The following is a 27,865-nucleotide window of genomic DNA, read 5'->3' as shown; positions in this document are numbered from 1 at the left end:
CAGAAAATCTCGCAGATGAGTTGCTTCACCGCATACCAACCTCGGTTCCCACTTGAGCTATTGATTAGCAATCCTGTCACAGAACATCTAGCCGAGTCCAAGGAAGAGCGAATATCCACCTGGGTTGGAAGGGATACACATACGAACTTCATGGCCTTACCCAAGCCTCAAGGGCTCATGGTGTTCGTTACTCACGAGGTGATATATTTTTACAAGGCCGGGAAATTATTATTCAGACTAACCGATGTCAGGATGATGGCGATAGATTATCCGAGCCATGGAGTCAGATGGGGAGTATGAAGGATATGCTCCAAAATATCGAGAACTGGGATCCCATCTGCCGCGTTGCTGTTGATGCCATTCCCAAGGAATCTCTGACCGGTTGGGAGCTGTTATGACGAGATCCACTGAGAAACTGGGTGGTTGAAAAAGGCCACGTCGTCCTGGTGCTGCGCTGGTGGCAGTTTGAACGCACTTGGAAAAGAAAAGACCCATCTGGCCTTTAAGTTCTTTGAGAAAATGAGGTCTGTGCTGCCTGAAGAGAGCGCCTTACGCTGAGAATGCTAACGCACGTAATTTAGATATGAACGTATCAGTCTCACTCAGCAAATGAGGTGGGATTGTGCTCGCATTGCATGAGAAATTACAAGGTCTCTCTATAGAAATTTCGAATTGCTAGAGCTCGGGTTGAATGGAAACACAATTCGCTAGGGCACTAACTGACTTGCTTTCGCTGTGTTTCAGCTACATGTAATCACATTGGCGACATGAGTGGTGTATTAGCCGTTACAGACGTAACATCATCAACATCGCTTAACTTCGGCGCCACAATGGAGAATCTAATCCATCCCCTGTTTCCGAGGATACTTGGAAAATTTCCCTGACATTATGAGACCACACCGTCGTCTTGTGCCTCGCAGATGTCACTACCACACCATGATTGAACCAGCCGAACCTTTCTTCGCAAGCTTCAGAAGAGTGCTCTCCCCGCACGACAGCCTCCGCACAAAGTCCCAAGCTTTTTTCCCCATGGGGAGCACTAATTAAAGTCACTCCGACTCGGCGGCCGAGATCAGCAGCTTACCCCGGGCGAGACCCACGAAAGTGCATAGAGTAGACACCCTGTTAACCAATGGGATTCGCCCTTTGTCGCGACATGGGGGAGGGAAATAAATCTCACGGCCGAGTAGTGACGTAATTGCGCCGAGAAGTGAGCTCACGAGAAATGGTATGTTAGTTATACCAGGGGCTTCTCGGTGTGGCGTCATGGATCTCGACTGTCCGAAACGGGAAAGCAAAACGGACGATCAGTCCGTACCTGATCCTCGTGCCGCAGGATGATCTTAGCTCCAGTCTACCCTGTGATACCTTTGAGTGCCGATGAGTCTTGCCAGATGAATGTGGCTGCCTCCTTAGCCTTCTTAACAAGGTGTGCGTGGGCGTACATGGCCGTTTACTGTATTCACGGATTCCGCATTCAACAGCCGAGACTCTTTTTAAGCTTGTGCTCAGTTCTTTCTTCACCCCGCTGTGAGAATGCTTGAACCCCTGCCGGTGGCCAGTCGTGCCTAGCCATTTCCAGTCCATCGTCAATCTAGCGTACCATTGATTCCCCGGACCGACCAAATAAGGGTTATGCATATTGTCCGGACCGAATCCACGGTAGGGGTGCATTCGAGTGCGTTGGCGGCGGAGACTCCGCCTTGGTAAAGTCGCATCGTCACGTTCGCAGGGGAAACTCCGCCCTCGGCTAGGTGGTATCGTCATGTTTGCAGAACCAAAGCGCCGACGAACCGCCTTGTCAACCAAAGAGTCGAGTATATAATGATGGTAAATAATGCACGCATGAGATGGATTTCGCAGAGGCGCTCATCAGCTTCCTTCTTTCGCAGATATGTTTCTGAAGAACATTCTTACTTCGGCTGCAGTTCTGAGCAGCACTGTCTTTGCGCAGAGCAAAGCTGGTGTCGAAGATCTCAACGACCCCGGCAATGATCTCTACGTGAAGGACCTCTCCAAATGCCCTGGCTACAAGGCCACGAAGCATTGGAAGACTCGGTCTGGTTTCTACGCCGACTTGTCTCTTGCGGGAGAGGCTTGCAATGTCTTTGGGACTGACCTTCCAAACCTCAAGTTGGAAGTCGAGTACCAGACCGAAGACCGGCTGCATGTGAAGATCCTGGATACCAACAACACCGTCTACCAGGTTCCCGACAGTGTCTTCCCGCGCCCGGGCTTCGGTCAATGGAGCTCTCCAAAGGACTCCAACCTCAAGTTCGGCTTCACTGCCGATCCGTTCTCATTCACGGTCTCCCGGTCTGACACGGGGGAAGTGCTCTTCGACACAACGGGCAATAAGCTCGTGTTCGAGAGCCAGTACGTCTATCTCAAGACGCACCTCCCGCAGAGTCCTCACTTGTACGGGCTCGGCGAGCACAGCGACTCGTTCATGCTCAACACGACCAACTACACCAGAACCATCTACACGCGTGATTCGTACGGCACGCCTCAGGGACAGAACCTCTACAGTGCCCATCCCATCTACTTCGACCACAGGAATACTGGCACCCACGGAGTCTTCCTGCTCAATTCCAACGGCATGGATATTTTCATCGACAACAAAGACGGGGATCAGTTCCTCGAGTACAATATCAACGGCGGCGTTCTCGACTTTTACTTCATTTCTGGGCCCTCTCCCCGGGACGTCGCCCAGCAGTACGCCGAGATTACGCAATTGCCACTCATGACACCGTACTGGGGCCTCGGGTTCCACCAGTGCAGGTACGGCTACCGAGACGTTTACGAGGTTGCGGCTGTTGTGGCCAATTATTCAACTCACGATATTCCCCTCGAGACAATGTGGACTGATATCGACTATATGGATCGTCGCCGCGTCTTTACCATCGACCCGGAAAGGTTTCCGGCCGATCTGTACAAGGACCTCGTGGACACGATCCATGCAAGAGATCAGCACTACATCGTCATGGTCGATCCCGCCGTCTTCTACAAGGAATCCAATCCGGCACTCGACGCAGGCCTAAAGTACGATACGTTCATGAAGAACCCCGATGGTACCGACTACCAGGGCGTCGTCTGGGCTGGTCCAAGCTACTTCCCCGACTGGTTCAATCCCAAGTCCCAGCAATATTGGTCTGAGCAGTTCCTGGGGTTCTTCGACGGAGTCCACGGCCCGGACATCGATGCCCTGTGGATTGATATGAACGAGCCCGCCAACTTCTACAACCGTCCATACCCCGGGAACAACACTACACCAGAGAAATTTGCCGAAGTAGACGGAGACCCTCCCATTCCGCCACCAGTCAGAGACGGTCCGGATGCTCCTATTCCCGGCTTTCCAGACAGCCTTCAGCCAAACTTTGCCTCCAATGAGGCTGCCAAACGCGAGGCTGCTGTTGTGCAGACCTCTCACACTTCATCTCACCCCCGTAGCACACGAGGTGGTGGCCATTGGCGTTCCAGCAAGCGTCAATCAAGTCAAGGCATCTTCAGTCGTTCAAAGCCTCAGTGGCAGAACGGCAAACAAAGTGGCTCAGGCTGCGGACCCAACCAATGCAAAGGTCTTCCCAACCGCGACCTGATCCGAACTCCGTACATGATTCAGAACGGTGCTGGCGCAACACTTTCCGATAGCACCGTCGACACGGATCTGGTCCAGAGTGGCGGGTATGTCCAGTTGGATACACATAACTTGTACGGGGCCATGATGTCGACGCGTTCACACAATGCCATGCGTGCCAGACGTCCAGACGATCGCGCCCTTGTCATCACCAGGAGTACATTCGCTGGCTCCGGCAAGGACGTGTCTCATTGGCTTGGAGGTAAGGCAGATAACTTGAGCTTTGTTATGGTAAAGGACTAATCATTCTGCAGATAATATTTCCGGTTGGCTCTGGTATCGTCTGTCCATCAGCCAGGTCCTCCAATTTGCGTCTCTATACCAGATCCCCGTTGTTGGCCCTGACGTTTGCGGCTTCGGCGGCAATGTCACTGAGACTCTCTGCGCGAGGTAAAACTGGACCATCATTCAGAGTTCGTATTCAGCTAACTCGTTAAATTAGATGGGCATCACTTGGGTCCTTCTATACTTTCTTCCGGAACCACGCCGAGATCAGTTCCACGTCACAAGAGTTCTACCGCTGGCCATCTGTTGCCCAGGCCGCCCGGAAAGGCATTGCTATCCGATACCAACTTCGTATGTTGCTCACGGGATCTAAGGAATATGAATTTTGGTTACTAACACCGCACAGTTGACTACATCTACACGGCCATCTACAAACAGAATCAGACTGGCACCCCGACACTGAACCCTTTGTTCTTCAATTACCCCAACGACCCCAACTCCTTTTCCATCGACCTGCAGTTCTTTTACGGCGATGGAATCCTCGTAAGCCCCGTCACAGAGGAGAATAGTACTAGCCTCAGCTACTATTTGCCCGACGACATCTTCTATGAATGGGGCACGGGCAAGCCGGTCCGTGGGCGGGGCGAATACGTCTCCGCTACGGTTGACTACACAGACATCACGATCCACTACAAAGGCGGTATCGTGTACCCTCAGCGCATCGAGAGCGCCAATACTACCACAGCTCTGCGCACGAAGGGCTTCAACATCGTCGTCGCCCCTGGTCTAGATGGTACTGCCGAGGGCTCGCTGTATCTCGACGACGGCAAGTCTGTTGTGCCGGATGCTGTGTCGGAGATCGACTTCAAGTACGCCAACGGCAAGTTTAGCATGACTGGTTCTTTCGAGTATGACGCTGGTGTCAGTATTGAGGCCATCACTGTGCTTGGTGTTAAGTCTAAGCCGAGGGGTATTAAGAATGCGGAATATGATGCGAAGAACAGGAAACTGGTTCTGCATGTTGATGTGCCTTTGACAAGAAAGTACAAGACACGCATTCTATAGCTTAAGGGGGAAGTATGATACTGTCTTGAATCTATTCCATACCTGATTGAGATGAATATTGTGCTACAGACCCTCATGGAGAGCCATTCGGCCATTGAAAGTCTTTCCAACACAACTCCAGTATTCGCATTTGATCAAGGTCTTGTAGGACGTCATCCCAAGGAATGAATGAATCTCAATCTGCAGTGTCCAATACACCCAGGTCAAACACGTCCTGCCATAAAGATCGTTAGCGACAAACATTCCAGGGATGACAAAATAACAAGACGAGGTCTTTTTCGTTCTATTTTGTGGCCTTTCAACTAGGACTTTCAACCCTATTGGACGATCGGGTTTTTTTTTTTAACAAAATGCGTCATAGCTCCTACAATCCAAACAGGATTCACAATTAACCCAATTGGGCGGACTGTTTCCCTTGCACCATCCTGATGCAGAGTGTATTATTCGTTAGCGCGTTTCTCTACTTCTTGACCGTAACCCGTGTTTGGTGGTCTGCTACCCTACATCAACCCAGATTTTCCAATAATCTCCTCAAAACCCAGGCCTTCATTCAATTACAGATCGACACAATGACAATATCCCAGACCCAGACAGCGCCATTAGGTCTTCGGGCTGTAAAGCGAGATATCGACCCCGCAACCGGCAAGCATATACTTGGATGCACCAGAACATGTTTTCGGTCAATTTCCTGCAGTGGTAAGAAATAATGTAGAATACAGTGCTAGCTCCAATTCAACTATTATTATAAGAGATTTTGCCTGTTTTCTCATATTGTGACATGGGAGAGTGATTGTGAGGATGGAAGGCGAAGGGGAGTTGGGTGAAGATAACGGATGATGTGGCATCCTTTGAGGCCACATTCTCGGATGTTCGGCTGATCATGAGATAGGACATGTGTTCAGCTGACAAGGGGCGGAGAGGAGGGGAAGGAATACGAGAAAATTCGTTTCCTGTGATGGAAGAACAGGCAACAACCAACCAACCTCGGCATCTTATGAATTAATGCCGGCTCAGGTGTTTAAATGCCCTGTCCAGACTGAATTTTCTCGTCTTTTAGACAATGAAATGTATTCCAAGTAGTTTATAGAAAATCCAGGAAGAGATACACAGTCTGTGGCCGAATCCATTTCTGCTGTTGGTTGCTTTTGCTTTTGCTGCCTTAGTACCAGCTGGAGCAAAGGTTCTGTTCAGCCTCATAGATCAATTAGGAAGGTGCTCTAGCTCTAGGCACCCAGGACTCTCTACAGCTTCATAAAACCCTCAAGATATCAGCAGGCTCGACTTAGGACATTTATCTTAGATTCTTCACGCTCCAAGCTACAAATTCTAAATCCTCCCTACACATTCCTAACCTCGCAAGTCTTTCGAATCACACTCGAGTCTCCACGCTCCTCCTTGAACTTCTTGCCACCGCCGTCCACCCCCTCGTCATGGCGACCTCATCCACTACACCGCCTGAACAGGATATTGGCACAGCAGTTTTTGCTCCAGAGGGCACTCGAGATATCAGCATGTGGACCGATGACACGCACCAGAAGACCATGGTCAAATTCCTCAATGTCCCCAATACCTATGACTTGACCGATATCAAACATGTGGACCACATCGGCATGTTTTACACGTTTAAGAACGGAGATACATGGTTGACTTTGAACGACAAACGTCTTTTCCTTACCCCCGATCTGGACGAGCCCGACACTCAGCGAGGTCCTGAGGATACCGAGGACTGGCCTATAATGAGCCCCGAAGAACTGAAGGAGGTTCTTGCGAAGCATCCCTCTTACGAGGAGCTTGATGCTATCTGGCAAGAGGCCCAGGCGGGACGCCGTGCCATGAACACCCTTATGGCACTTACTTGAGAATTCACTAGCTCATCTCACACTCAAGGCTGGAACTGAAACTACGAGTGTTATCAATTGTCGACCTCTTGCGATGATTGCTACCGTTGCAGCAACAATGTTCTGGCTGACCCGTGGCCCTTGGGCGAATTTTATTACTGATTGTCCATGGATCACCAGTGACCAAGTCAATACACTGATTAATCGCCATTGAAGTATGCGTTCCATAAGCAGCACCATACCAGACCCCACGCTGCTTATCTTTCCGCGCACTTGCACCTAGCTTGTGACCTTTACTATGGTTACTACTATGCGTGACAGCACTTCGTTCCCCGGACGCGCTTTGATCTCGTGTGGAGGCCATGCTGATTTTTGATGGAGTTGGAGTCGGTGCATTGAGTGTTGGTCTTATTTTCGATTGCAGAGCGAGACTCACACTTGAGCATGCATAGCGTGCTCTGTGAGCAATCCTTTATCTTTGATATTATATTATCATTATGAAAAAGCTACTTTGCTGCAAACACAATCCCACAGACAAGACATGCATTGTTTTCTTTTGCCAATCGAAGACGCTTTTGCTAACCTGACCGATGAGCACACCATGACCGTGGAGCCGTAAACCGGGGGCCCCAAACCCGAACGGAGATTCTTTGGACGTTTTATTGAGTCGCAGGTTGTCGATGGTACTAGCGCTTTGGATACACAACCGGCGCCTATGCAGTTATGGACGCCGGAAATCTCTCCATGGCTTTGAACAGAGGTGCCAGACCCTGGGCAGCCTGCGAGCTTCCCGTCTTCAGACGGAAGCCAATGACGAAGCAAGACCGGGTCGTGTTGGGCGGCAACGAAACCGAGGCTGATGAGGAGGAGGAGGACGAGGGCAGCACTCTCAAGATCATAAAATAACTGTTCTGAACTTCACTGAATTTCACGTTGGAAAATGATAATGCGGCACAGACAGCCCTATCCCTCAGAAACAATCGTTTAGGCCAGGGGTTACTGAGGTGGAACTAAGCGTACGTCATTCATTACCCTTGACGAAAAGGAGTTATCTATGCTCGATCAAATCTGATTTCATTTCTGCCACGAGTTATTAGCCGACCCTATCAGCTTCCAAAAAGAAATGATGTCTGACCTTTGTCGTCCAGAAAGGAAAGGTCTGGCTCCTCAACAAGAAGTTCGAATCCGTCCATCCTAGCTAGAGCCACATGGCATTCATCACGGGTTGCGATATGCATGGCGCATTGCCTAGGGCTGTTTCTAGCATCCAGATTCGTTTCTGCTTCGAGAAGTCGTCGTACTTGAGTGGGTGCTCCGTTCTAGCTTGACCCCGCAGCTACTATCAAGACTATTGAATTCTATCGCTCCTGCAAATTTCGTCTGCTACGGAAGTCGAATTTCCCGGTATTAGCCTTGGGGGCTTGGCGTAGTGTTGGTGTGAGGGGCCAGTCGTGTTCAGGGGGAGGCTAAAGGCGGGCGCCCGTTTGGCGTTGACTCTAGGGCTCTGGGTATTGCTTGAACAATTTTGAGCTGTCCTAAGTTAATACATAGATACCGTATCTACAGTAGCGTAGGTAGTAGCGTCGGCATATGTTATGTCAACACGTATCGTGCACTAATGTATGCAAATTGTGTTGGTACCTAGAAGGTGTAGCAACGTACTATGCAGTATGCAGCTGCTTATAAAATGCACTTGCATTAGGACTACCAAAGCCTTGGGAGAATACTAATCTAGAACTTTAGTAATTCAAGGACTGCACAGCCCTATCTAGCAACCATCGCTCGTATCTCGTCACCATAAAAGAGTCGTCATCTGATGGTCTAGGGTACACCGGCACACACAGATGACTAGCGATTATGGACGATCCAATTGCCGTTAGCCACACCCGGCTCAAGGAGGCGGGCGCATGTACCGGTTCTAAACAAGTCTGCCGGAGCTAAGGCACGTTGAGGCGTCTCGGATGGTATAATACCACGAGCCGCCAGACGAGAAACGGGAAGGTGAGATTGGTAGCTTATTTGTCATGGTTCTAGAGTTTCCTAGAATGAATTCACCACCGTACTCAAGATTAATTATCCGCACAGTTGCAGCACAAGATCAGTTACTCCGTAATCAAAACATCGATGGGGTCTCTTTTGGGGTTTCGCTACTTAATGACTCGAGCTGAATGACTCAATGACTCGTGTCGCCACTAGCGGAACTACATAATGGGGCTAGAATGCATCAAAAGTGCAGCCTGAGGCCGCATTTCACAATTGAAAAGCAGAGTGTCATGGCAGTGATATATCACTTTTATGCTTCTTGGCTACGGAATCGTCGGCAACTCATTTGGGGGGACACGTGTACAGCACAGGAGCAGAGTGGATCTTGTGCGGAATTTTTGAGTGACACGACAGAGGCGGCTCGTCATAATTATGGCGACAAACCCGACAAGATACGACTAAAATGGTGCAGACGACCATGTGGAGAGTGGAGAGCATCAAGAAGGGGCGTAATAAGCTCACCAAGGGAATTATTTCGAATGCCGCACGCGGAGGATTGAGAAGCGAACAATCCGATCATTCCGATGCGAGAATGTGAGACAGCTCCGGTGGCCAACTCCTGGAAAATAAGCAATATGACCCCCAGACAGAGTGGCGAAGCGACATGGCTTTACCAATTCCGGATAGAAGTTTGAGTTAGCGCTGACAAGGGCCCTAGAAACCGCCTGGGGTGCAACATGTGCCGGCGCAACGCTACAACGTGGTAGTAAGGGGGAGCTGGAAGCTGAGCCAGACCAGTGACCACTGAAGACCAGCGTGTTGGAGGTGTGCTCTTGTTTCGACTTGTCGAGAAATTCGCAATAAATCCCCCTGCTCACGAGGATCCTTTCCGTATACAGTTAGCAGTGACATCTCTACTCCGTATACAAATGAAGATTCCGCTGGCATGGTTCAACACCGCTCTAGCGCAGCCGAAAGAGCTCGGGTGCGTAATAAAGAAGCACATCTTGAGCCGAACGGTTAGCGTCCTCCGCTTCCAAGGAATCGATAAAGAATCGAATGCTCGGGCGGAGAGTTGAGTCCGTCCAAGACGCATCTTCTTTCGAACCTGACTAGCCTACCCGTCTCCCCACAAGGTTTGCCCTAATCCGATTCTGTATGCATCCCGTATCCGAGCTCTCCGTACTTCGTAGAATTATTGTTTAATGGCGAGACAAGGGGCTTTCTTGCGGCTTCCCACCTACCACGTACACTGCTATTTGCCTCGGTCCGGTCTTTCGCCATCTTTCAATGTCCGTATTTAGTAGACCGTCCCCTGTGCTCCTCCGCCCCAATCCGGTGTCTAAAGCGGAAGGTCGCCTAGAGCCTTTCTTGCTTTTTGGGCTATACGTAGTGGGTTTCATCCGCGCGCTATACATGCTTTTTACAAAGCCACGCACCACCACCACCGCCATGATCATATCATAAGCCGTACTCTTCCTGTACCACTCCGGCTGCGGCAGAACCCTTTCTCATTTTACTCCCAAAACGCCCTTGGTTGGCACCTTGTCCATCGGTCTTTCTTTCACGATGGGGAATGACAAGATGAACCAAACGACGTCCCGCACGCTGCGCGTGACGGATGACGATAGACCATACTCAAAGGTAGGTTTTGCCGTAAATTATTGACTTCTGGCTACCCAGTCGCTATGCCATTTCCATCAGAGTAATTGCTGATGCGGGAAATCACTAGGATCTCAAGGATATCTTCTCCACTCTCATTGTCAGCTTGATGCCACTATCAGCCCACCGCGTCCGGTTTACCAAAGTTGACTACGCATTCCTCGCTGAAGATGCCATCCATAACCTCGGCTCTCTCAAGTTTTCCCAATCCAATACCATGCCGGACTATGATGAGCCGACACGCATCATCACTACTACCTCAACAACAACTTTTTCCATGACCAAGGAAATGGGGACTTCACTCTGCCAGCGATTTCTTGACGCCCGCTTTATAGAGTCGGCCGACGGCAAGCACGAACCGACCTTTACCGTTCGGGGATCTGTATGGCAACTTACACCAAAGGGAATTACCGTTCTGGACAGATTCTGTGCGCGGAATGGGGTTCAACAGAATCAGATTTTCGACTTGACCAGCCTCTTCTCAACTCAACTCATCACTTTAGAGCGAGACCCCCTGACAGACAAGATCTTCTTAGATCAAGGCACTGTTGAGGTCATATTCTGTCGATTCAGCGGATCCGGCATGCTAAGACGCAGCTCATCGAGCGCCTCTCTAGAATTATCGGCTTATGACCAAAAGGGTGCCATTGGAGTTAAGATGACTGGTAAGCGAAAGGTCAACGGACAACTGTGGCACGATGCCTTTACTGGCAAGGCTGGTTCCGACTGGCTCATGGACTATGCCACGATTATTGATCAGAGAGAAGCGGTCGAAATTGCATCTCTCTTTATCAAGCAGAACCTGATGGAGCCAGTCACTCGAGACCGCGCTTATGCGTCACAACATCCGAAATGCGACGTCTTTCAACCAACCAAGAATGCGACGTACGCACTCACCCAGCATGGTAAAGACATACTCAGCAGCAATGCCTTGAGCCGTGGCACCTCCCGGGATGGCAGCGACGAAACATCTCAGCGCCACCACAGCACAAAGGACTCCAACACACAACGGCTCGACAAGATTCTGAGCGACCCTACTCTGCGTCTCCTGTTCCGAGAGAACTTGCGGGAAACCCACTGCGAGGAAAACCTGGCATTCTACCAGGAAGTCGATGAGTACATCCGACTCTGCAAAGCTGCTCTTCGCGCACTGCAAAAAGAGATGACGGAGGATTCGATGAACAAGGCCAAGGAGCTTTTGGCTCAGTCTTACGGAATCTACAATGCGTTTCTGGCTCCCGGTTCACCGCGTGAACTTAATATTGATCACCAACTTCGAAAAAACCTCGCTGGCCGGATGACCAAAGCCGTGGCTCAGGATGTCATCTTGGCCGAGACGCTTCAGGCAGTCACAGTGCTATTAGAGGATGCGCAGCAGGCTGTTTTCAAACTCGTGGCCAGTGTTAGTTTTACTCTTCTCCCTGCTTTACAGTTACTGATTGACATGTCACAGGACTCTGTGCCGAAATTCGTGCACAATGTAAAATACGAATATCAACTTTCGCAAGCCGGGGTGTATTGATTTTTATTCCCATACAAGAAGCATATTGGTCCGAGATACCGGAATCGGCATTCCACCACAATAGTTGCAAGACCCTTCCAGCCGTTCAGCTGGGCGGATGCCAATACCGCAAGAGAGCATGGGGGAAGCGGGTTGGGTTTCAGCATTTGTAAGTTCCTCATTGAGGTGATGATGAAGGGCAAGATCGGCTGGAGAACAGGAGATGGAGGCAAACCGAACACAGCCTCGTGTCTTAGGTAGTCATAGAACAACGGATTTAAAAGTAAATAAATGGCATAAAATCTGAATCTCTCCAACGCCCTGGGCATCCAGGAATAGTTGCCTATGCTCCAAAGTGAACATATGGTACCCAGAAATCTGCCAAGTATCCTTCACGACCTTCCACCACAACATTTTTTGAGTTTCTCACATCCTGGTTACCATCAACACCTTCGTCACGTAGCTTCCTAAGAGCTTTATGAAGTCCTCGGCTAACCGCCGCATCCGTCATCCCTTCCTCACGCAGCGTCTCGTAGAAGCACGTTGCCACATCGACACAGTGCTTGCCCGGAACTTCCCAGAGTGTTCCAATAACATGTCTAAAGCCAGCTGATTGAAAGGCGTTGGCAAAATGGATCGATTCGTCAGACAGACTCGCTGCTTCGATATTCCAAATCGAGCCTACAGAGAGGTAGGCGAGGAACGGGGGACTTTTGTGTAGTCGACTTTCGCGTAGATCTTTGACCGTCAGCGGGCCCGTTCTCCAATCATCCAAAAACAAATGACTTTGCGAAGGCTCCATTCGATGTAACTGCCCATGGCCTGCAAAGTGGAATATTTTGCATCCCTTCAAGTGCTTGAGGACATCATCCCTGCGCTTGGGAAGTATGATAGGATGCAGTGAGAGAGACGGGCATAACTTCTCAACCATTTCTACCTCCGCCCTCGCAAACGGAAAATCTTCGCTTAGACCCAATTCATGTGGTGTCTGCATGAAAATCAGGACGGTAGAGTCCATTTGCGACTGTGTTGTAGGCTTTTGAACATGGTGTTGACGTCCATGAATCAATGCCTTGACAGACAATGCGTAGGACGAGATTACCCTATCCAAGACCGCCTGGCCTACTTGCATGTGGCGACCAGCAGCATGCAGCGGAAACCGACTAAGAGTTCCAGTAGGAATCCACCACACATGTGGCCAATTGTCATCGGAGACCAGGTCCGTAAATCCTAGTTCATCTAAGCAGGGAGAGCAAACAGCCTCCCATAGCCATTCCAGTAAGAACGCCATTTGGGAAGTGTCTTGTAAATTGACCGATCGTTTCGTTACCTCATCTAATGTCAGATGAGGCAATTCAATCACCCTGATATGGTTCTTCTCTATCAGAAACGCGTCACAGCGGTGAGAGCCTGTGTTGATAACAACAATCGGGCCTGGAGTCGCCGCAGCCATGAGATCTTCAACAGTTGCAGGTTTGAGAAAATGGTGGTATCCAGGCTGATCACGAATCTTCTCCACGAGCATGATGAATTCTCGGTCTGCTTCACGGCGCCGTTTCTGCCGTGATTCCCGAAACAACACATCTTCAGAAGGCAAAGGCGTCGAGCTTTCTGTGCATGAATCGAGCGTTTCCCGGAGCGAAATGAATCTCTCTGCGAGCTCGGGTTCCTTTAGCTTGAGATCAGAAATGTCTCTTCTCATATCCATCAATAGACCAGCGATGACGCCATGGCCAAGCTCGAGGAGCTGTAAGGCGTCTTCGGGGCTCTTCCCAGCGCTCAAGGCAACGGCTGCCGCTGTTGAAGCCAAGCCTGGAACGTCAACATGCAAACCCTGCATATCCATGTATGCCAGTGACCGCGGGCTCATCATGGGGAGGAGCGAGACTTCATGCAGGAGCTGACTGGCTTCTTCCCATTTTTGCTGCTGTACGAGGAGGTTGGCGGCGGCCTGAGCATGTGGAATACGAATATGCGGTGGAGCAGATGTGCAATGCCAACCTGCAGTGTAGGACGAGATCTGACGATCCAAGTCATCCGCCAATCCAGTTTGCTTGAATCGCTTTCCAAGGGAATTTCCAAGGTTCCTCAGATAGCTCCAATAATCTGGATCGTCTTGGGTTGCGGCGTCTACCGCCTGGTAGGCCAGCTCGATCACGCGGTTCAAGTCATCCAATAACCCATTCCGCTCGAATCGCATACTAAATAAGCCTCCAAGGTCGTTTAAAAAGCCTGCGAAATCTGGGTGGTCCCTCGGAGCTAATTTAACTGCCTTGAGCGTGGCCTCGATAGCGTCATTCAAGTCCTTCAGTGAACCCGTCCGATGGAAACGCGCAGTCAACAGGCGCCCAAGATCGTTCAAATAGCCCATATACCTCCATTCGTCCGCAGGCATAATGCGTATTGCATCTTCAGCAAAATCAATCGCATGATTCAAATCGTCGAGCAAACCTGTTCTTTCGAATCGAATGCCGAGGCGACTTGAGAGATTATGTAGGTAGGGAGCCCGGTCCCTGTGGTCCAGTGACACAACTTTGACTGCTTGGGAGGCAGCCTCGACTGATCGGTCTAAGTCATCACCGGATCCCTGGTGCTCATATCGGATACCAAGCAAGACGGAAAGGGTGTTCAAGCGACTCGCATAACCAAAGTGCTTTTCAGTAGTTGCGTCAACGGCATTTAGTGCGTAAACAATGGCACTACCCAACTCATCGAACGAGGTATGAGGCGTTGCATCGACTGCCTCAATTGTCAGATCGATAGCACGATCCAGGTCTTCTATTAAACCAGTTCGATCAAACCGTTAATAAAGCAGCGTTCCGAGGTTGCTCAAAACTGCAGCCCGAGTTGGATAACTTGGCGGCATTTCATCCACCGCTCTGCTTGCAAATTTGATGGCGCAACTGAGATCGTCCATTGATTCTGTCCCTTCAAATTGTCTACCGAGACAGTGTGCGGCATTGCTTAAACAAAGCGTGTTGTGAGCATAGTTTCGAGGCATGATGTCGACCGCCTGAGTGGTAAGATCAATAGCGGTCTCGAAGTCGTTTTCCTGTCCCGTCTGCTCAAACCGTTTCCCGAGGCTATATCCAAGGTTGCTCAAAGAAATAGGGCGTTTGGGGTCGTTTGGGGATAAACCATTCACTCCTTTAGTAGCAAAGTCGATAGCATGATTCAAGTCGTCCATTGATCCTGTTTGGTCAAATCGCATATCAAAAAAGCTTCCCAGGTTGATGCAATTGGTCACAACATCGGGGTGGTCTTGGGGCAAAGCGTCAACTGCTCTTGTTGCAACTTCAATAGCTCGGTTCAAGTCATCAATGGATCCCTGGCGTTGAAATTGGAGACTGAGGTGAGTTGCAAGATCTCGTAACAGAGCATGGTCAAGTTCGCCCTGCGGCATGGAGTGTAACTTGTCGCTCGCTTCCTTGATGGCACGATCTAGTTCATCCATCCCTTCTGTTCGCGTAAGGTGATCTGGGCCGTTAAGTTCTCGCGCTAGTTTCACGGCATCCTCGAATGTGAGGTCTTGGCTTTGTGAAACGACTCCTTTCCAATCTACCTCGATTTCGAGCGGCGGGGGGTCTCTCAGAAACGGAGGGTGGTCGTCTTGGCTTATGTAGTTCGGATCCAGATTCTGCACTGACTCAAGGTCTTGTGGTATCCATTCTCCGTTGGACCCAGTTACCGGTGGAAGACTACCCGCATTGGCCTTTTCGCCTCGCGAAGCACCGCTCGCCTGAGTTTTGTCATCTTCGTCGTCTCCAGGAAGAAAAGTAATCGACAGAAATCCGAGTGTTTTGAGATGTGTTGCAACGTGGCGTAGCAGTTTCTCTCGGGAAACGTCGTCTTCCTGAAGTGACCTATGGGAATTGGCAACTGGCTGCAGAATGCTGGGTATGCAGTTGCAAACTGGACACGTCCACGGTGGTCTTGTTAGACGGACCTCACACCACTCCTTGAGCGTAGCAAGTCGTGACTCGTCGGCATAGTCCTTGTGCTCAACTAGGATGTGGCTTTCAATGTCAGTTTCGTCGTCGAACCATGTCTCTGGACACAGGTCACAACACCATCGTAGGGGAAGGTGTACTTGTTGTATCCAATCCCTGGTGTGTTGCCCATCCATGTGTTGTTTCCACTCTTCAAACCTGGCAAAGAGTTGAGGAGGCTCGAGGCATTTTTCCGAGATGCAAGCATATAGCTGGAGGTCGTCTCTGACATGGCAGCTTCAGAATGGTCAGACATGGGGATTGCGTAGGAGCACGGAAATGAATTCTGCTTACCTCCACCATTCGTCATCATTGTATTTAGCTTTGGTGAATAGGCTGCAACAGTAAGGGCAGTGCGCATGTGTGTCACGCTCGGGAACGACGGGCGGCTTGGGGAAGTCCACATGGTCGGCTACCACAGATATCCCGGAGATGAATGACCGATGTGAAGGGGAGTGCTTCCTCTGTACTGCCTGAGAATCCGGAATCGTTGGGGCTGACTCGGAGCGTTCTGCTGCGATTTCAGCGGGCTTTGAGCGTTCAGTGATTGGCCTCCCGCGCCGAGGATGGAGAGGAGGGACAGGATGTGTCTCCTGCAGCAGGGGTTCTTGGGTTGGTCCTGACCCCGTTTTATCGTGCTTTTGGGCATCTAGAGTTTCGACCTCATTAGCTCGTTTCCTGGCAAGCTTATCCTCGTGGCTTCGTCGGTAGAGAACCATAAAGTGCCGGAATGTGACAGAAACGGCGAGCTGTCTGCAGATTGATTGTGCTGCCCCGCGTACCTCGTCCCCATCTCGACCTTTGGTCTCACTCTTGCTGGCTCCGACAGCCTGAACGCCCTCGATGAGGTGCTGTCTTAATTTTCCGAGCATCACAGTTTCAAACAGACTGTCGTCGTTCTTGCCGATGAAGGCCAGGACTCTCTGCGAGAGAGCGCCGGATGATGACTGCCGGATAGCAATGCCGAGGTGGTACAGTCCGTCTACTGCAGACTCGAGCGCCAGCAGGGAATCTACCAGTAGAGGAGCAGCTTTCTTCCTCTCCCCTGGGCTCATCATGTGGATGATGGTGCCTAGGGACGCCGGGCCGGTTCCCTTTTCAGATTGTTCCACGACTAGACACCGTATCAGAGACTCGGGGACTTCTCTTCAGAAAAAATAGGTTGTTCCGCGTCCTACCACTGTCTAGGCAGCTTTTTGCTATCTGTAGATAATTCGAGACCAGCTCCCGCAACGTTTTGCTATGCATCAGGCGAGTGTCCAGAGACAGGCTCGGGGCAGCGCGAGCTCCCAGGTGTTTTGCCCACTCATCAAACCGCTCATGGAGCTTCTCGACGACTGGAGCACACACAGCAGCGGGGTCTGTCGCGATGCGATTGAATGCCTCGTCACAGTCGGTCGTGAGTTCGAAGATGTTTTGATCGTCGGCCATTATCGCGGTCGCTGCGAAGAATAAAATGCTGTTTCAACAGCCTGTCGAGGCCAAGAGAGCGAACTAAAGCGGGGAAGGCGTCTCGGATCTCACAATTGTAATGCTCCCTATTATAGAGAACCTACTTCAGCCAATACATGGTCGGAGACCCCTGCAACGCAACCACCTGCAAGTCAGCAGGCGGTGTTAAGGACAGGCAAACCAACCAGTGGAGCAACAAGCCACTCCTTGGTACTCCTTAGCAATGCAGCCGGGTGCGGCTGAGAAGAACAGGCTGAGAAGAACAGGCTGAGACGAAAAAAAGGATTCCCCTCATTCCCCTCCCGAGATGGGCCCTTTGCTCTGATTACGACCTTACGACCTTACGACAAACTCTTAGTAGGGTAGGTACTAGGTAGATCATCGTCTATCACTCACGCCTATTAGAGAGAATACTGTCTATCGTCCCTGATTCGCTAACCTCACCGCAGTCCTCAGATCATCACCCTCAACCTCGACCCGACCTCGGCCATTGTCGTCCGTCCAGACCAACGCGACCTACCCATTACCCCGACCCGCTGGACCGAGGGCTTGAGTGCAGGAGCAAGATATATGGTGGCCTTTCTGTCGTTTTAGGTACCTTGCGCCTAGGCCACGGGCACACGACCCTTGCAGGAACAGCTCCGATCGGAAACGGCCGTCGCCATGTCGACCACCGGGCAGCGCCTCTCCTCAGAGGCCACCACGATCGGCGACATGGAGGAGTATGCGAATCTCCAGATTGTTGTAGATACACTCTGCAAGCGCGACTTTTCCCAGGGGGGAAAGAGAGCCTATGGGCCAAGATCCTAAGGACGAAGATTAAGGAAATTCCCATCCACATCCCTTCCGACCGTGCTGTCTCGCGACATACACGCGCCTCTTTCAAGAGCGCGACAGAAACTCTGCTTCTTATTCTACAATTCATTCAGTGCTCGGATTATACCATTGATAATCTCAGGGAGGCAACTGTAGAAGTCACAGAGTTCAATGGTACCATGATACGTCTCCTCGGCGAGCCCGCCGTAGCCCCCAAGGACACCGAAGACACCGAGCCCACCAAGTTGAGTACTCAGAGAGAGTCTTTCTACCAGTCTCTTTGGAGCCGATCGAGCGAGCTGTTCAATTCATTGATCCGACACCTTCAGCCCTGCACCGATAGGCACGACAAGCATCGAGCCATGCTGCACCTCACCCAGCACCGGTTCTCGGCGGCGGAATCAGACGCAAGGAATAATGAGAAGGATCGGGGCTTTTGTATGCTATTGGCGTCTTGCCCAGATCAAAAGACCTGGCAGCACACCCAATGGGTTTTGCCGAGCAAGGGTACGAATTGCTCGCCTCAAGTCCTAAACTGCCTATTTGTTTTATAGCTGATCTTCTCGGAATAGATACTTGGTCGATCCGCAAGTTAACCGGAGCATCCAAAATCTCTGTTTACATGCCCAAGGCGCATACTACGCAGGGGAATATCTAGCCATTCAGGTGGCCGACTCGAACTTCTCGGACGTATCCGTCACTCTCCTCGACCAGAGACCGCCTCCGCCATCTGCTGCACCCACGAAGTCACTCCTCGAGCTGTCGGGTGATGGTGTGCTGAAGCCAGGCGGGAAGTTCTCTCCCAAACACAAAAAAGTCCTAGCCTGCGCTCTGTCGCACGCTCTCCTTTGCTTGCACGACAAGTCTGCAGGGCCCTGGTTACAGGCGTTCTGGAACTTGCGCAACGTTTTCTTTCTCCAAGAGAGCAACGGCCATATGGTGTATGATATCCACCACCCGTACATATCCTGTGAATTGGCCCACGTTCCGGCACCCTCGGACGTCAAGAAATTTCTGGATCGTGGCCTGGATCACGGCTTTCTCTTTATACAAGCTTTTGGAAAGCTGCTCTTGGAGTTGGCGCGGGGGACGAGGTGAAGACACTGCTCGGCCCCCGGGAAGTCAACATCTACAACCTGAAAGACCTGAATGACGAGGACGCGCCAGAGGACCCCGGGGAGAGCTATCGAGAAGTGGTTCGCAACTGCCTTATGTTCCCCAAGATTTGGAACGAGGAACAGATACAAAGTGCGGGTGTGTCGGCTCAAGACGTCATCTTCAGGCGCATCGTCGAGCCGTTGAGAAAGGCCGTAGACGCCTTGGGGCCTGAAGCATGGCGCCCGGCCAACCTGGATCTCAAGGCGGGAGGAATTCGTCTTGGTAAGTTGGCTACGTCAGTCCCGCGGCCCTCGATCGAGTCTGCAATGGGCCTGATAGAAAATGCGGCGACTGGGCGGCGTCTCGCCAGCACCCAATCCTCCAGGGGCCGACAAACCCACCTTGTTCGCCCCGAAACATCCTTTGACATCTCTCCAGCAAAGTTGCCCGCAAGGCCTCGTCTTGCGACGGCGTCCGGAGCTTCTCGAGCAGTAAGACGAGGGACCCGGCAACCGACAGCCCAGACACAACCAGTGTCTACTAGTCAACCATCGGGATATTCAGCTAACAGGTCTGGAGTCACCAGAGGACGCGGGAGCCTTGCCGGTAGGGTCAGTCGATCGGCAAAGGCCCCGAGGCCCTGTGATGATTCACGTTCGACCAGACTGTCCGTGCAAGGTATTGAGCGCCCTGCGAATATCACGCTTTCACCAGGCACTCTAGGCCAGCTAGCAGCCAAACCTTCCATCCACTTTGGCTTTGGCAGGTGCTTCACCTCCCAGATGTACGTTACTACTTGTCTCACATATCGTGTTCAAGCATCAATGGCTCTTCTTTAATCTCATACAGAAAAATACTTGCCCTTTTTCGCAGGCGGTATTTTTTATATACTTGGGTTACTTATTTTAGGTAGGATATGGCTATGTTTTACAAGGAGAGCTCAAAGGAGCATTCTAAAAGCTTCGGAAACAGAACCGGGTGTCTCGTGCTGCATGTGCTAACCTGCCGCAGACCAACCGAGTCGTCAAGCAGTATTCAAGAATTGGAACACACCATCAAGGAACGGTTCCAACCTGGTGCAACAGACGAACGGATCCGCATTGCCGTTCTGGACACTGGCATGGACGACGGCGAGTACGCAAAGAACGAGAACAAGGAGCTGAAGAAGCCACCGTGGAAACGGGTTGTGGCTCGCTCCAACTTTTGCGTCCCAAAGGAGGAGGATCTAAACGCAAACACCCACGACCTCGACGGACACGGCACAAAGGTTGCCAGCATCATCTTGCGTCTTGCGGAGAATGTTGATTTGTATATTGCCCGCGTCTGTCGGGGTGCAGATGTCGAGGAGGCAGACCGGAATAAGGATACGGAGTTTAAGGATCCTGAGCCAGCGGTGGTTGCAAGGGTGAACGAAACCCCCGTCCAAGCACCAGTTTCCATGGAGTCTCAAGCTAACAAGCTCACTCATTTCCCACCTCTGTAGGCTATTAACTGGGCTGTCGAGCAGAAAGTCCACGTCATCAACCTCTCCTTAGGCTACCGCGATGAACAAAAACATCCCGGCATCAGTGACCTCAGAACGGCCCTGGAGAGAGCGGTTAAACAACAAATCCTCGTCTTTGCAGCTACGTCCAACGAGGGCCTCACGGCCGATGTGACCTGGCCGGCAAAGAACCTGACATATGCTATCGGGATTCACTCCAGCACGGATAATGGCCGGCCGTCCGAGTTTATCGGGAAGGCGTCCAACGAGGCCAATCTCATGGTCGTCGGGGAGAGGATTCTTTCGTACGGGCGGCGAGGCGAGCCTCAGCTCTGCAGCGGCACGTTGTTCGCCACGCCCGTCGCGGCAGCCGTTGGCGCCATGATCCTGGCCTTTGTGGGACAGAGGCCTGTGAGGAGCAAGTCCAGAATCTAGAGAGCGCCAACAGGGGCTGGGACTGGAAGGCAGTCCTCAGGACGAACCGTGGCATGAGGAACGTGCTGGAAAGGATTAGTGAGGCGGTGTCTAATGAGGGCGGCACGTACTACCGGATCAGCCAGAAGCTCCTCTGGGAGGAGTTCCACCTGGAGGATGGGAGAGAACATGCATTGAACATCATAGCAGGAGCACTTAGGAGGTGAGCCGCTACAACAACTAATAACAGAAGAGGACTCCCAAATACTACCCGGCTGATGGACCAAGGAGACGGCTACCGATGATCTGCAGCACTGTTCTGAGCAAGATAACGGTATATCACCGCCATGCTCACGTATAGGTTTTCAGGAACACTTAGAGAGTCCAGGTACTAAATGCACTGGATTAATGAAATGCTAAATTTATATCTATTGATTTAGCTAGCAAAAGTAAAACAGTCCGTAATATAAAGCTGTTATTGTAGTTCATGGCCTTCGACAGTATGTACAGAGCAAGCCGCCTATCGATAGGTATATACAACCTCTTTAACCCACCTCCTTTGGTCGGAGGGGAAATCATTTGCCCGAGACCAATAAAGAGAGACGGTCTGTCAGCCGCACCGAAACATCAGGTCAAAAAGAGGGGTCGAACCCAGATTCCTGCCTGATCAGCTTCAATATCGTCCCACCGCGGGCTAAGAGAGCAGTGTGCAACCCTTGGCCGACCCAACGGAAGGATCCTAAGACAAACCCGGGAGTGTCTTCTGAGAGTATCATTTCTATCCACGGCCTCTTCGACGCTGCGTGTTAGCACAATGACCCAACCTGCCGGCGAGCCCGTCGGCGACATGAAATGGCTTGTCCTGAGGCTCCCCGTTCCCCCAAACACCATCGCACGGCTCGGCACCGTCCTGTCGGAACCTGAGAACCTCGAGAGCTTCCTCAACAGGAAGGAGATCCCCGAAATTGACCCAGATGACCGGCAAGACATGTCCAACATTGTGAAACTCCATCTCGGGACAGAGCTGAAGAAGAAGGACAGCGCCCTGGCGAGTGCCGTGTCCAAGTTTCCCACCTTCGTTGGCGCCGGCATTTCGGCGGACGCACACCGCGAGCACACCTGCAGCACGACGGTCGATGCCCTGCACGTGAAGGCTGAGGTCCTCCTGCGGGCCGACAAAGAGTATATGCCCACGGCCCTCAAGAGCCAGGGCGTGCTCGACTATCTGCGCGGGTGCTACTTCCGCAAGCCGCTCTACATGGTCGTCGGCGTGGCGACAGCAGGCCGATATACTCGCACAGAGACCCAGGAAAGAAGCAGCGGGGCCGGTACGTCTGGCAACGTCAATGTGCCGGATATCGCTGAGGGCGAGGCCAGACTCAGGCACGAGACGGGGGCCCGCGCCAACACGGAGCTCGAGGTCGAAGACGAATGCGTGTTTGCCTACCGCATTAGGCAGTTTTCCTACGTGAAGTTCCTGGGGCTCCACGATCAAGGGGACAGGACGCAAAAGGCCATGTTCGACCCGGGGCAGAGCGGGCCGGCCGCGCGGAAGGACGAGGTGGAGTTGGCGAAGTTTGATAGGCAGAAGCCGCAAGATTTTCATTCTTCAACTGAGATGGTAACTCTCTTTATTCAGAAAGAATGAAGAAGAGCCTACGACACATACAACCCATGGCTAGTCATGGTCTGTAGGTTTGTAGATACGTATATAGGCAGTGCCGGTGTGATACCAACGATCTGTTACCTGGATTGGGAAGAGTTCCTTGACCGACCCTGAAATGCAGTTGTTGTACGGGCTTATCGGAACTGGCTTGCTCGCCTTGCACTGACGTCCTTCGCGATTGGAAGAGGCTATCAGGTTATGGTTCTTCCGAAATCTATTTGTTGGGGTTGTTGTGCGAAATCGAATAGCAGTTTTCGAGGGAACGAGGCTTTTATTATATGAGGTAGCTTAAGGAGGGGGAACTTATCTAGCTCATCATAGTCCAGATGAATATCAGGTCTTGCACGGGAATTGCCTGACAGCCAGACTGGATGTCACTAAAAAGAACAAAAGAGTGTGTTGTTATATTCTTGTTAATGAAGAACATAAAAAAATTCAGAAGAAAGGAATAAATTTTTTACAGACAACTGGTACAGAGGCCCAAAAAACTGAGACAGAGCTTTTAAGGTCTAAAAAAACTCATGCCCCTTCCTGAATACATGCGAAAGATGCCACCCTTATATATCTTTCTGCCCATATCCTTCGGAATATCACTATAGTCCAACCCACACTATTAATAGATTGAATGGCATTTTATCTCCTTCATTAGAGGATCCATACTGTATCTCGGTTAAATACGCGTGTAGCTAGCTGTCGGCGACAGCCGGGGTTTCAGTTGCATGGGGTGCAACTCGCACAGCCCCATTTCCCAAGCATCAGGTCTAGCGTGGGATCTCCCATACGAGGTCAAAACAGCGCTGATCTTACCTAATCAGCCAGGGGATATTAGGGGCCTGCTGTATTTAAACCCAAGCGCACGTCATCAATTTTCGAGAACCAAGCGGAGGCCATCGTCAACATGTTTGAGTCGCGTCAGCCCTCCGCGGCGGAGACCGTCTCCTCGTTCTCTCAATCTCAGCCAACAGCTTCTTCTAGGGCGACTCGCGTCGAACTCATTCTCACACCTCCTACGCCAATAGACGGTCACGTTACCGCCAGACATTACGATGAAGACACCAATAAAGAGGTCATTCAACTCGACAACATAGTCGAAGAAAAGGAGGTCTACTACGGCAACGAGATTTCCGACGAGAAACAAGTTTATCATGAGGGCTCGAAAGAGGCTGTCTACATCGCCCAGGCAGGGAATGTTAAACCCCAACACTTCGATGGGGACGAGAAAGAGGTGTATCATCCACAAATCGTTTACGATGGAGCTGAAAAGGAGGTGGCACCGTCACAGTACTGGTCTGCGCAGTCCAGGCACGATATGACGGAAAAGCAGGTCTTTGGTTCCGACAAGACAGACGCCCACTATGACAACCCAAATCAGCGTCACGACCATCAGCAAGAGCCAGCGATATCAGAGCATTCAACGGAAACTCAGGACAGTGAAGAAACCTCTAAGGTTCAAACCCGTCTCAACAGCATGAGCAAAGCCGTCGATCAACGCGCAAAGGCTTTGTCAAAATTCGCCACGAAATCAAACACCCGTCTCCGCGAGGAATATGCCCGAATCGGACAGACCATCACGGATCGCAGCGTTGCTGTTGAGCAGGGAGCTACTGGACGATTGAAACGTCTCGAGCAAGGCTTCAGCAAACGGTTGAATCGGATGGAGGAAGGGACTACCAAGCGCCTCAATCGTTTGGAGGATGGGTTTAATAACCGCGTCATTCGTGCTGGGCAGAGCGTTGATGGTCAAGTTGCCTTTCTCAAACAGAATGTGAATTGCGTCAAGAAAATTGGCTCTAAAACGCAAAAAGACAACAGTACAAGTGAGGAGAAGAAAGTTGATTAGCATAGCGCAGCCTCGAGTTTACATGTCATGAATGATACTGTCGCATTCCGTCATACGGTTAACCGTTCGGACCAAAAGTCGCAAACATCTATCTCAAGCTTTATCGTACAGGTTCAAGGCTCTCTTTGAATGGCATATACTGTTAGAGGCCAGATGCAGCCTTAAGTAGCTACCTTAGAAGACGTGTATTCTCATTGAGCACACCAAACAAGCTCCCAATCTCCTTGCCGACCATCCTCAATTCATCCGCCACTTGGCTTGTGACAAGAGTATAAGCGTACAGCAGAGCATAATCCTTCTCCTCTACCAAGGGTTCAGCCAAATCGGTGCTGACTTGGCCTCTTCCATTCGCTGACGTCGAAGAATAATCCTTTCGGAATTGAAAGATCTTGGCGAGGAGATTCTCGCGCGCCGATACGATGCTGGGAGTCGCATCTGTAAAGGGATATTCCAACATAGTTGAACTGGCGACAACCTGGAATGCTTGGCATATGTGATCGCACAAGATGGCACGTTCACGGGCCGTATACTGCAGCAAGGCCCTCTCACCTTCCGTGAGATGTCCCTTGCGGTATGCCACCAAACTCATGCCATAGAAGCCATCAAGAATCCGCGTCGTTCCTCGTAAAACACGCCCATAGACATCCATGGGAAACGGCCCCCGCAGCTCAAACTCGGACGCAGCAGACTGTCTCAGGCTTTCCAAATTAGCGGCGTACCGCTGCAGAGCGACTTGTTCGCCTGATTGGAGATAGCTCTGAGAACCCTCGCTGCGGAACAGCACGGCAAGGGGTCCACGCTTCCAGATCAAGCCCATCTGGAGATGGAGCACGGAGAGGTTTTCTTTGAACTTCTGGCGCGCCGAGATGGGCCAGATGACTCGGCAAACAACGAGGCCCCAGACAATGCCCGCTGTCACAGCAATGGCTCGGTGCTTCACGATCTCTATAATATCGGGGTGTGCGCCTCCTTCGCTGCCAGTCCCGTCTTTCCCATCTGCCTTGTATTGCATGGCATAAGTATGTAATGTCGACACATTATACGTAAGCAGACTGATGCGACCCAGAGAAGCCTTACCACGCTCTACAATGATGTAGAAGTTGATAAAGCTGGTGAGCCAGCCGAGGAAGATCAGGGGCACAGCATAGCCATGGCTTACTTTCCAGTTGACGATAGAAAATAGAGCACCGAACAGGGTGCCGATGAAACGGGCCCAACCCACGGTGTTGGATGTGCCGACAGTCATGGAACAGACAATCATGAACGACAGTAAGCCCCATTCGCCACGCCACTGATTATACAGGTCTCGCGTCTGTTCAAGAAAGGCAAGCATTGCCCACAAGGCAGCGCCAATACCGACTTTGAGCCCAAATTGAACTGCTGAGTGTCAGAAACGTTGCATAGAAGCGAACCGTTTTACCTACTGTCATCTCGCGCCATTTTCTTGAATAATGCAGATATGCTTTGCCAGAACCAAGCCAGGATCTTATTGACGCCGGGGGCATTATTCCAGGTCATAACATCCACTGGCCCCGGAACTGCTTCTGCATCATCTCGAAAGCTCGCTGTCCGCTGTCTCGTCTCGGTCAAAGGATGTACTTCAGCAGACTCGAACAATCTGATAGCTGCATTATGGCCCTCCGCGCTCTCATCTTTCCACCACAGAAGCCACCTCCAGCTTCGGCTTTTGTGCAAGATGACATGTTGCAAGTCATCCAAGACATCTAGGTACTGCATCACATCTTCACCAAAGGCCTGCAAGCTGAAAGTGAAGTGTCCGCAGGCAGCAGCGACTTCCTCCGAGCTGGCTCGTCTTGATTCGTGTGACGAATCCATCTGTTCTATGCGGTCGTAAAGCCGCTGCAGAGCTTCCGACCGAGCCTCGTTGAAAGTGCTTAATGAGTCCATCAAGCTTCGTCGTAGATCCTCATCAATATTAACTTCATAACTCGGATGTCCAAATTGCGGTTCATGCAAAATTGTGCAAAGATCTTGTCGTAAGGATGTCATTGACATCTTTATCGAAGCATTAAATTGTTCAAAAAGTTCGCGAGCTGTATTCGGACTGTCAAGACCAGTTTCGCATTGATTGAGTTGCTCGGAATGTTTCAGCTGTTCGAGCTGAGTGTTGGTTGCATTTCTCAGTCCACCAAGACCTTGTGCCAGATTTTCCATAGACCTTGCAACAGACCTCTCATGGTCATAGATCTGCTCATAGCCAAGGAAATAATGCTCAAGTTTGGCTTCTCTCATATCCTTCATCATTTGAGAATAGGACGTGGAATAGTGCGCGGAAGCAGCAGCGAACCCGTCCGACGCAAGGCCGGCTTCGGAACCGCTAAGAAAACCCCCTGTGATCATGTAGAGCATGTCTCCCAGAGGGATTGAGACTCGGTTCATGGTCTGACGGAGTGATTGACGCGCAGAGTGCCGCCATAAGAGCAAATTGACTGCAGCGGTCGTAGTGACTCCCATGATGAGCATCTTGAGCACCTGGGCTACTTTTTCGTTGGAGAAGACGTTGGAGATGACATGGTTTTCCCTGGTGACAACGCCAATGATGGCGAGCGATGCGAGGGTACTGCCGACATTGACCAGAGGATTCGACATTCTCTGCTTGACCCAGCCGATGAACCCAAAGCCACCGCCGATAAACACGACAACAACTAAGACATGCGATATCGTCACGAGATGCATGGTTGACCCGAAGAACACCGAGGTAATCATGGACAACAGAGACACAAGCTCTGCGTAAGCCACGGCTACGACGGCGATGAGAATAGCCTCAATCATGGATCCGACGGACCGGGCCGGATGGAAATAGACGGTGATAGTTGCCACGACATGTTTACCATCAGGCTTGCCGAGGAAATTGAACAGCGGTGGAAAGAAGGTCGCGAGACTAGCGATGGTGTAGGCGATTGTGCATTTGAGGACTCCACGGCCATTGGGAGTATCGAGCCAGACACGGAACCGGGCTGCAGAGTCCGAGATGGTGTTTGTAACGGTCTCGATAAACTGAGGCATCGCTTGCAGCCGCAAGGTGGTGGCGAATGAATCGCAATTGGCGAGTGAATAACCGTGGGATACCTCGAATAATAATGTGCATTATGACAATGGAGAGTATCTGGTTCTGGTCTAGGTACGCGGCTGTCGGCAGTCAGGTGATTTCGATGCCTGTCAGATCTCGTGATCC

The 27,865-nt window shown here is 51.2% G+C and overlaps 6 protein-coding genes across 6 annotated transcripts; 4 read left to right on the top strand and 2 right to left on the bottom strand.

Moving 5' to 3' along the window:
• Nucleotides 1-1,866: 1,866 nt before the first annotated feature.
• BGZ61DRAFT_428163 (family 31 glycoside hydrolase) lies at nt 1,867-5,379 on the top strand. The gene is made up of 4 exons (XM_046243735.1): nt 1,867-3,839; nt 3,892-4,027; nt 4,080-4,213; nt 4,269-5,379. The coding sequence occupies exons 1-4, from the start codon at nt 1,895-1,897 to the stop codon at nt 4,925-4,927; spliced, it is 2,874 nt and encodes a 957-aa protein (XP_046099315.1). The 5' UTR covers nt 1,867-1,894; the 3' UTR covers nt 4,928-5,379.
• Nucleotides 5,380-6,522: 1,143 nt separating this feature from the next.
• On the top strand, nt 6,523-6,820 carry BGZ61DRAFT_459160 (uncharacterized protein). The gene has a single exon (XM_046246861.1). The coding sequence runs from the start codon at nt 6,538-6,540 to the stop codon at nt 6,784-6,786; it is 249 nt and encodes an 82-aa protein (XP_046099314.1). The 5' UTR covers nt 6,523-6,537; the 3' UTR covers nt 6,787-6,820.
• Nucleotides 6,821-12,254: 5,434 nt separating this feature from the next.
• Nucleotides 12,255-15,365, bottom strand: BGZ61DRAFT_362696 (CHAT domain-containing protein; the record flags this gene model as incomplete). Its single annotated transcript, XM_046241382.1, has 2 exons — nt 12,255-14,564; nt 14,748-15,365. 2 exons carry the CDS (start codon nt 15,363-15,365, stop codon nt 12,255-12,257), a joined length of 2,928 nt encoding a protein of 975 aa, XP_046099313.1.
• A 2,650-nt stretch (nt 15,366-18,015) lies between these two features.
• Nucleotides 18,016-21,354, top strand: BGZ61DRAFT_591796 (peptidase S8/S53 domain-containing protein; the record flags this gene model as incomplete). The annotated part of the gene is made up of 8 exons (XM_046256701.1): nt 18,016-18,096; nt 18,282-18,606; nt 18,800-19,109; nt 19,223-19,548; nt 19,853-19,877; nt 19,931-20,050; nt 20,278-20,671; nt 20,750-21,354. The coding sequence occupies 8 exons, from the start codon at nt 18,016-18,018 to the stop codon at nt 21,182-21,184; spliced, it is 2,016 nt and encodes a 671-aa protein (XP_046099312.1). The 3' UTR covers nt 21,185-21,354.
• Nucleotides 21,355-21,841: 487 nt separating this feature from the next.
• BGZ61DRAFT_591795 (uncharacterized protein) lies at nt 21,842-24,669 on the top strand (the record flags this gene model as incomplete). The annotated part of the gene is made up of 2 exons (XM_046256700.1): nt 21,842-22,784; nt 23,683-24,669. The coding sequence occupies exons 1-2, from the start codon at nt 21,978-21,980 to the stop codon at nt 24,667-24,669; spliced, it is 1,794 nt and encodes a 597-aa protein (XP_046099311.1). The 5' UTR covers nt 21,842-21,977.
• An 84-nt stretch (nt 24,670-24,753) lies between these two features.
• On the bottom strand, nt 24,754-27,766 carry BGZ61DRAFT_105177 (Fusaric acid resistance protein-like-domain-containing protein). Its single transcript, XM_046236876.1, has 2 exons — nt 26,094-27,766; nt 24,754-26,046 (listed from the first exon to the last, which is right to left on the bottom strand). Exons 1-2 carry the CDS (start codon nt 27,694-27,696, stop codon nt 24,839-24,841), a joined length of 2,811 nt encoding a protein of 936 aa, XP_046099310.1. The 5' UTR covers nt 27,697-27,766; the 3' UTR covers nt 24,754-24,838.
• Nucleotides 27,767-27,865: the final 99 nt, after the last annotated feature.

The sequence above is a fragment of the Ilyonectria robusta genome, assembly GCF_021365365.1.
Source record: "Ilyonectria robusta strain PMI_751 chromosome Unknown BGZ61scaffold_22, whole genome shotgun sequence".
Classification (NCBI taxonomy): Eukaryota; Fungi; Ascomycota; class Sordariomycetes; order Hypocreales; family Nectriaceae; genus Ilyonectria; species Ilyonectria robusta.
This window is presented reverse-complemented; position numbering and strand designations above follow the sequence as displayed.